Raw genomic sequence first — 9201 nt, forward strand, 5'->3', positions numbered from 1 at the left:
GGTAACAACTAAACAGTGGCTCTTTGGGGGAAGGCTACTACAGAGAAAGCACTGTTCCCAGTAAAGCAGCACGCAGAGAGCCTTCTGCTTAACAGGCCCTGCACCCATCACAGCTTGCTTCTCACAGAATAAGGGCCTGCTGATGACCTCCCTCTTCCCGGGCCCCACGGCACAGACCAGACTGAGCCCTGCCCTTGAGATTGACGCTCCTTCACGCCCGCCTCCCTCAGGTCTGATCCTCCTCAGCCTAACTCCAGCATTTATATCCCTATTGGGTGGGGATCTATTTTTTTTTCTTCCTCTGGACCCAAAACAAATTGGGGGTGCGTCCCCACAGGGAAGGCAAAGCATGAGGCAAGCAATAGGAAATTTTTACTTGTTTCAGCACTGTTTTCTCCCAACAGGGCCTCACTAAGCATCAGAGTCCCAGGGCTGAGGCGGGTGCCTGGGGGGGCCCACAGTTCCAGTTGCTTTCTCTACACTGGGAGGGGTGGTCTTTGTCCTCCTGTGTGGTGCTGACCCATCTTTGTGGTAGAAGTTCACCACACTCAGCACCAATGTTCAAAGAAAGTAGCAGACTCATTATGTCAGTCAGGTGTCCACAACCCAGATCAGCACCGATAGTGAGGAGCCATCTAGTCTTTGCCAATACTGAACTAGAATGCCATGGTCTTCTGCTAAGGCCTGGAGAAGGTGTAGAGGGGCTTAGGTGGAGACTGCAAGACATTGAAGCTTCCCCAGGAAAGGAAAGCTCTCACTCTAGGGGTGTGGCCATCAACTAGGGCCTCACTAATGTGCTACCTCGAAGTGGAACAAATTCTAGTCTTTCTGGGAACCATCTCAAGGAGGAAAGGCACCTAACTAAAATACCATGTGAGAAGGCAAGCTGGCCTAGGACGTGAGGCTGTCCTACAGAGGGAAATAACAGGCACCCCCTCAGGAAGGGAGGGAGCTATCAGAAAAGTAGCAGAGCAGCCTTAGGGCAGGGCCCCAGCATTCACCATTGCCATTCAGGGGCAGCTGCAGCTTGTTGGCAGCCTGGGGCAAGTGACTGAGGCCTGCTGAAGCAAGGCCAGCCCAGAGGAGCAGGACAGCAGTGGCCCCTCCATCACAGGAATCTGGTGCCCAGGGCAGACCGGGTGCCCACAGCCTCTGTTTCATGTTGCCTTTCTGTCCCCTTCCCCTACCCCATCCTTCTTTCCCAGTGGAGTGCAGGGATACCACCAGGTACTGTGAGAAGGTGAAACAGCTCAAACTGTGCCAACTCAGCCAATTCAAGTCTCGCTGCTGTGGAACCTGTGGCAAAGCGTGAAGACGGGGCACAGGGAAGAACTCCACCCTGGCCACACAAAGGACTCACGCAACCACCTTGAACAGAACTTAAGCTTTCTTCATTTTATTTATTTATTTCCCCCTCCCTGCCCCCAACCACACACCCTCATCCAACCCCCTCCCCCACCACACCCCCAGACATGAGGACCTCAGCATGTCTTCTCTTTCAGTTACATGGAGGACAGGATGTTGGGAAAGGACAAGGACAGAGGTCTAAAGGAGGTTGCAGAGCTGACCAGGCCAGACAGCAGGGGTTTCCCTGCAAAGCTGGCTGCCTCCCAAACATGGGTCTTGAAGAGACCTAGGAAAAGGCAGGCACAGCCCCTGGGGACAGCAGGGAGCCAGAGCTCCCAGCAGACAGGAGGGCAGGGGGCCCAGATGGTTTGCAAAGCATTGGTCCAGACATTGGACAAGCAACTGGGCCTTTCCCGGTGGTGCACTGTTAATGCAGGAATGTGCTGTCCCTGTCTCCTCCTCTGCCTTTGCCCCTCTGCCTTTGCCCCTCGGCCTCGGGAAGGGCAAGCAGGGAGAGGGGACAGCATGCTGAGGCAGAAACCAGCTTAGAACTCAGCTCTTCTGGTTGGGGGTGGAGGACACAGAGCAACGAGAACTGAAAAGTTGGACATGTAGGAGTAAAGGAGGAGACAATCCGAGTAGGCCTAAAGTGCATAGTGCAGAGAATGAAGTAGCGAGGGCAGAGGGGACAGAAGCAAAAAGAAGCCTGTGCATGATCCTCAGTGGGGAAGTGGAGGGAGACAGGGGAGGAAGGAGCAGGCAGGAGGCTCGCAGATGGGCTCTGAACCCTGCCTGTGTGTGGGGGTCTTTGTAGTCTCGGGAGGGGATGCTCAGAGCTCTGCTGCCCTCACAGAGGCTCGGGCTTTAGTGGGAGACTTGCGCTCCATGGGGTGGAGAGGAGTCCCTGCTCCCCACGCTGTCTCAGTGAACGTTCTGCCTCTACACCCATGGCAGAACCACCCCTGGCATCTCTTTGTCTACGTCTCGAGTCCCCCGACCTGGAACTCACTGCTCATGTGAGCCGGGGCATTCTAAACATGAAAAGGCTGGGTTTTCTGCCTGGATGGCCTATGCTGCCCCACTTAAGGAGCCAGGGACTAGAGTCAGTGTTCAAAAACCAATTTATTAATCAGCTAGCCAGAGAGCAGCCATCAGGTCATAGCAACCACTCCATTCCAGAGCTGGCCAGGGCATGAGGTGGACAGCGGGCTTTCACAGTGAGAGTTGCCCTCCTATCCATAGAGCAGGCTGGGGTGGGGTGATGGGACAAGGTGATGGGGTGTGCTGGCAAAGCCAAAGGATAACTAAAGTTTCCAGGACCATCCTCAAAGGCTTTTCAACCCATTCCCCACACACAATGAACTACTAGACATCAATATATACCAATTTGGGTGATCAGCAAATGACTCACTCAGCAAGTGGCTTTGGACAAGTGATTTTGGCCGCCTCCCCCTGAGTGGCCACAGTTTAATAGTCATGGCAGGGCAGGGTGGCCAAAGCCACTCACCCTTCAGGTGAAGCACCCCCCACATACCACACCTGTGAAGCACCACCCCCTCCGGGGCCACCACTGACACCAGGGCACGTTTCCAGCCAGCCTGGAGGGAAGCGCTGAGGGGGAGAGATGTTACACCGCGCTCTCCCCAGGTGCACTGTGGACCGTGAGGCAAGCTTCTTTATTCCTCAGCACAAAAATGGGCTCTAAGGAATCATGTTACTAAAAAATCAATGTAATGTTTATTTAAAATAAAAGAGAATGTTTTCTATGTCTGTATATCTTTTGTGAATATTTATTAGGATTTCTTGTATAAAAAAGTGCAATATTAATAATTGTACATTGTCATCCAGAAAACATAGTATTTGAGGGACATTTTAGTAACTTTCTGCAGTTGTGTGTTCCTGTGAACTCAGTGGTGATTATTGTATTGTTCCTATTTTTAATAGAACCTGATGTTTAATTCTGGATCCATTCACTGTGTACAGAGTACATTGTGCAAACTAACATGGCATGATGGGGCAATAAGAGGGAATTCATTTGTGACACAGTAGTTACACATGGAATGAAGAAAGACAAATTCTATTAATTCTATTCTACTAATGTGGCTGATTATTTCTAGTTCAATAGCTATTGAAAACCAGTGGCCAATATTCACATTTCCTACAAAGCAGGTGTCCATCTCTGCCATGTGCCAGATTGGACCCTTTGGAAGTGGGTTTCAGAGCAAGCTTGAAGGACCCGGGTTTGGGGTAGGAAGCCGCATGCTCCTTGCATGAGATGAATGTTCGTTTACTGTTTGTTCTGTGAATTGTGACTCAGCAGCACCCCAGGATTATTAGGACTGCTGAATAATGTGGAAGGAGGCACTTCCTCCTCTAAAACACAAAACTGTATTTATATTTTTTGTACAGATAATACAGCTTATTTATTTAAATTGTGTTGTCTGACTCTCTCTTAAGCTCAGCCGTCCCATCCTGTTTTGTGCAGGGGGAAAGGGTGGTGCCCAGCCACTTAGGTGTGTTTGGCTAAAGAGGAAGAATTGCAGTTTTCAGCTTCACATGGGGGGCAAAGGGCTGTGCTTGGAGGGGCCAGCTCTATAAAAGGACCCAAAGGAGCTATGGTTGTAGGTGTGCACATATTCAGACTTAGTGCCACCCTTTGACAGTTGTCTTATTTATGACCCTATGTAGTAGGAAGATGGGAGCGACAGTACCTTTAGGAAGAAAAGAAAGCACAGGCACATCTAGGTAGATGCAGACTTGGGTGCAGGAGGAGTCTCACTCCAAGCTTCCTGGATTTGAAGACTTCAGGATTCGACTTTGGAATGCGTGCCGGGAAGTGAGCACTGTGAAGTAACTGCGTGCTGAAGTTGTGGATGTGCACTATGGGCACAGGCTAACGTTTGTAAATCACTGCTACATTTAATCCTCACATCAACCCCATGATTATCCCATTTACACCTGGGCAGATACATAAATGGAGATAAGTCCAGAGAAGACCAAAGTCACCCAGCTGGTGGACTGGATTCAATCTGGAGTAGTCTGGCTGTTTAGCCAGAGCCTTGCTCTTACCCACTATGCTATCCCCAGCTCCTCTGAGCAAGAGCCAACCACACGTGGCCACCTTGGCATGTGCCCCCATTCTTCCCTACTGCTTGGAGGCTGGTACAGATGACAGCAGCACATTTTAATGGAGTGGTTATTTTCTCATCCCCTAAAATCAGTTATGGCATTCTTGGGTTCCTGGCTCCTTATTTTTAAATAAAGCCACTGTAGGAAGTGTTTTTTTGAAAAAAAGAACCATATTACAGGGTTCTTCCTAAATGAGCTCTGATGAAAGGGCAGCATGTCTCCAGGCCCAGGTGATGGTCATGTGTGGACCATTGTGGGAGATGCGCCCAGGGACCCCCAGCCTGAATGCCACCCCCCAGCCTGTTTCCCGGCAACTGACCTCAGCACATCACACCCTGTTGAGCAGTATAAAAATACTCCAGAAAGCTCCTCTTGAAATTCCAATTATTTCCTAAGGCGTTTTAGGTTTTGCTTTAAAGGAAAAGCCAATGCTAGAACTATAAATACCAGCAACCAAAGTGCTACAGAAACTCCAGTGGAGGGGAATGAGTCAGATGCCAGATCCAAATTCCAGGAAGGCTAAATGGTGGGAAGGACTCGAGCAGATCATATGGAAAATTTTCCAGCCAAAATGACAGCAGAGCAGGGAGTGACAGAGTCCTACCCAGGTGCCACCAAACACAGTGTGAAAGTTTGGGATGCTAACCATAGGCCAGTCCTGGGCTCATAACTGCTCACATTAGATAGAGTCTTCTGCTTGGCCTCAGATGTCCCCAGGACTTTGGCAAGATGAGCTCAAGAAATCTGTGAGTCCTCTGAGACTAGAATGCTTAACTATCACCAAAGGTCATTTATGCCTCAGCTTCTTCATTTTAAAAGATACCGCATAGGATAGGATTGTTGTGAAGAAACTATTAGTCACTCTTGTCGAGGAAATATAAGGGTGCCTGGCATATCACTGAAGCACTCACTGAATGCTAATTGATATTATCATCCAAGTAACCTTAGAGAGAGGAGGAGGTAAAGGACAGAGCTGGCAGAAATACCACATTACTTCTTACTGTCGACATTGAAAGATTCCCCCGTGTTTCCATTTTTGACTGAGAAGGACAGCAGTCATGCCTCGAACGTTCATTACTGTGACAATAGTGTAAACAATAGAGACATTAGTGAACCAAGCTCTGTATTTTGGAAGAAAACAGATCAGTCCATGTAGCCAAGTCAAAGACTCAGCAAAATACTGGCAAACTTCCAGAAATACCTCCAAAGACAGACATTACCTTATGATCCAAATGTACAGCCTAGTCTCAATACAAAATACCCAAATGTACACATAAGTGCTATTTCCTTTAATTTACTTTTAAAAAATGGAGAAATACTCATTCATGAACAAATATACAAGTGAAGTAAAAGCTAAAAATAAGGCTATTTCACTTACCAGGTGGTACATTTTCTCATAAACAGCATGTTATTATCCACTCACCTCAGAGATTATCCTGCAAATAAACTCAAAAGAAATATCCAATTTTATTAGCTAAAATGAGACAAGTTAGATCTCACTAATCCATCTGTGGGGCTCTTCAAAATAGGCAAATTCATCCACAAAGGATAAGGGAAAGCTCAGGTAGAGAGAAGGATGAAACTCTTGGCGAATAACCTGGTGAAAACTGACCAATTTGGTGAATTAACCCACAGAAGGATAAATTAGGAAACAAAATAAGGTGACATCTCCTTGCTTTCATCTCTCTGTCCCTTATTTTATTCAATGAACCAGTTATGATTTAAAGACTTCAAGATTCAGGCTCAGAATGCATTGAACATTAGTTAAATCGGGGAAGGTTACCGACCCATGTTACATACTGCCAATTAGGAAAATATTGGTGTTAATGCAAACCTTGAAATAAACAGTAAAGAACTATTGGGTTGGCCCAAAATTTTGTTTTTTCCCATAAGATGGCTCTAGTAGCACTTAATTATCTTTAACTTCATTCAAAACAATTTTGTTAGATTGTACTGTGACAGCTGTCATATCAGCATGTATTTTTTAAAAAGTTATCAAAATTGGAGAAGTTCATGTGGCCATGTTGAAGGTGGAAGAAAATAAGCAACATTTTTGGCATATTATGCTTTATTATTTCAAGAAAGGTGAAAATGCAACAGAAACTCAAGAAAAGATTTGTGCAGTGTATTGAGAAGGTGCTGTGACTAAGCAAACGTGTCAAAAGTGGTTTGTGAAGTTTCATGCTGGAAATTTCTCACTGGACAATGCTCCATGGTCAGGTAGACCAGTTGAAGTTGATGACAATGAAATTGAGACATTAGCTGAGAACAATCAATGTACACCACGTGGGAGATTGCCAACATACTCAAAATAGCCAAATCAATAAAGTAACTGGCGAAAATGAAAAATGTCTTTTATTTTACAGAAAAAAACTAAGCAGACTTTTTTGGCCAACCCAATAAATACCCAATTAATTTTTTAAAGGATATTTTATTGATCATGCTATTCCAGTTGTCCCAATTTTTCTCCATTTCCTCCTCTCCTCCCAGAACCTCCCCACCCATTCCCCCTCCTTAATTCACATCCATGGGTCATGCATATAAGTTCTTTGGCTTCTCCATTTCCTATACTATTCTTAACATCCCCCTGTCTATTTTGTACCTACCAATCATGCTTCTTAATCCCTGTACATTTTCTCCATTATCTCCCTTCACCCTCCCCACTGATAACCCTCCAAATGATCTCCATCCCTATGATTCTGTTCCTGTTCTAGTTGTTTGCTTAGTTTTTGTTTTTTTAGGTTCAGTTGTTGATAGTTGTGAGTTTGTTGTCATCTTACTGTATGTATTTTTGATCATCTTTTTCTTTAAATAAGTCCCTTTAACATTTCATATAATAAGGGCTTGGTGATGATGAACTCCTTTAGCTTTACCTTGTCTGTAAAGCTCTTTATCTGCCCTTCCATTCTAAATGATTGCTTTTCTGGATAGAGTAATCTTGGTTATAGGTCCTTGCTTTTCATCACTTTGAATACTTCTTTCCAGCCCCTTTTTGCCTACAAGGTTTCTTGTGAGAAATCAGCTAATAATCTTATAGGAACTCCTTTGTAGGTAAGTCTCTGCTTTTCTCTTGCTGCTTTTAAGATTCTTTGTCTTTAATCTTTGGCATTTTAATTTTGATGTGCCTTGGTGTAGTCCTCTTTGGGTCCAACTTCTCTGGGACTCTCTGTGCTTCCTGGACTTGTATGTCTATTTTCTTTGCCAAATTAGGGAAGTTTTCTTTCATTATTTTTTCAAATGCTTTCAATTTCTTGCTCTTCTTCTCCTTCTGGCTCCCTTATTATTCAGGTGTTGGCACTTTTGGAGATGTCCCACAGTCTTCATATACTCTCTTGTTTTTTTTTTTGGGGGGGGGGGGTTATTCTTGTTTCTTCATTCTGTTTGACTTTTTATTTCTTCCTTATGTTCCATATTGTTGATTTGAAACCTGGCTTCCTTCCCTTCACTGTTGGTTCCCCGTGGATTTTTCTTTATTTCACTTCTTGTAACCTTCATGTCTTCCCTTATGCTTTTGCCATACTCAGTGAGTTCTCTGAGCATCCTTATCACCAGTGTTTTGAACTCTGCATCTGTTGGGTTGGCTATCTCCATTTCATTTAGTTCTTTTTCTGGGACTTTGTTCTGTTCTTTCATTTGGGCCATATTTGTCTCCTTGATTTGGCAGCCTCCCTGTGTTTGTTTCTGTGTATTAGGTAGAGCTGCTTTGACTCTCTGTCTTAGCTCACCTGTTAAGTTGTATGGGGCCGAGCCTTAGGTATTCACCAAAGTAGAGCAATCTGCTTCACTGCTTTGTGGCTCTGTATGTGGGGGAGGGATCAGAGAGCAGACAATGCCACTGCCTGGCTGCTGGAGGCTTGCTTGGCATTCACCCCACTTCCAGTCACTTTACCCACTTCCCATATGCAATTGGTGCCCTTCTAGCTGTTTCCCTAGTGTTGGTTCCCAGAGTGGGTGGGTTTGTGCATATTCTAGGACTGTATGGGCCCTTTAAACAGACCCTCCTGAGAGACCAGCAGGTTCTTCCAGAACCCCAAACCCCACTGATTTTTATAGCCAGAAGTTATGAGACTTTATTTTACTGGCGCTGGACCCCTGGGCTGCGCAGTCTAGCCTGGGGCTCAGATCACTCACTCCTCAGTTGTCCTTCCCAATTTTTATCCACCATGCATGAATGTGGGACTCTCATTCTGCCAGCTTCTGCTGCCACCACCTCACCACCAGCACCTCGCCACCGCCACACTGTGTCCTTTCCACCCAGCTCCCCAGCTCCACCTCACCTACCCATTTGGATGAAAATGGCTTCTTTAGATCCTTGGTTGTGGGATTTCCATACAGTACAATTTTCTGGCAGTTCTGAGTGTTTTTTGTTTTGACGTTAGTTGTGATACTTCTTACGGTTGTAAGCAAGGAGGTGAAGCATGTCGACCCATGCCACCATCTTAACCAGAAGCCCCTAATGAATTACATCAATCTCCTAAGTTTAACCTAAAATTTTTGTCTTCCCCCACATACCCATCCTGTCCACTCCAGCTGTTTTACAGGCCAAATATATATGAGTTGACCAGAGAGTATTATCTCTGGCCAAACCTCAGCTTTGTAGTCATAGCACCCCAAGGTTTTCAACTGTTTTTTACCACCCCTAAAATGGAAAATAGATATTGCTAATCAAGCCTTTCCTAACAAGAAATGGGCTGTCACCTTGACTGTCAACTAGAGGTTTACAAC

At 45.6% G+C, this 9201-nt stretch overlaps 1 protein-coding gene across 3 annotated transcripts in view; it reads left to right on the top strand.

Annotated features, from left to right (window-relative positions):
* ADAMTSL1 (ADAMTS like 1) overlaps positions 1 to 3721 on the top strand; it is an 892695-nt gene extending 888974 nt beyond the window's left edge. For all 3 annotated transcript variants that reach the window (XM_053924703.1, XM_053924704.1, XM_045193737.2), the window contains one exon: positions 1206 to 3721. In XM_053924703.1, coding sequence (XP_053780678.1) covers positions 1206 to 1312 — 107 coding nt within the window. In that variant the 3' untranslated portion in view covers positions 1313 to 3721. The remainder of the gene's footprint in view (positions 1 to 1205) is intronic.
* The last annotated feature ends 5480 nt before the right edge of the window (positions 3722 to 9201 follow it).

This window comes from Desmodus rotundus, chromosome 1 (assembly GCF_022682495.2).
Source record: "Desmodus rotundus isolate HL8 chromosome 1, HLdesRot8A.1, whole genome shotgun sequence".
NCBI classification, from domain to species: Eukaryota; Metazoa; Chordata; class Mammalia; order Chiroptera; family Phyllostomidae; genus Desmodus; species Desmodus rotundus.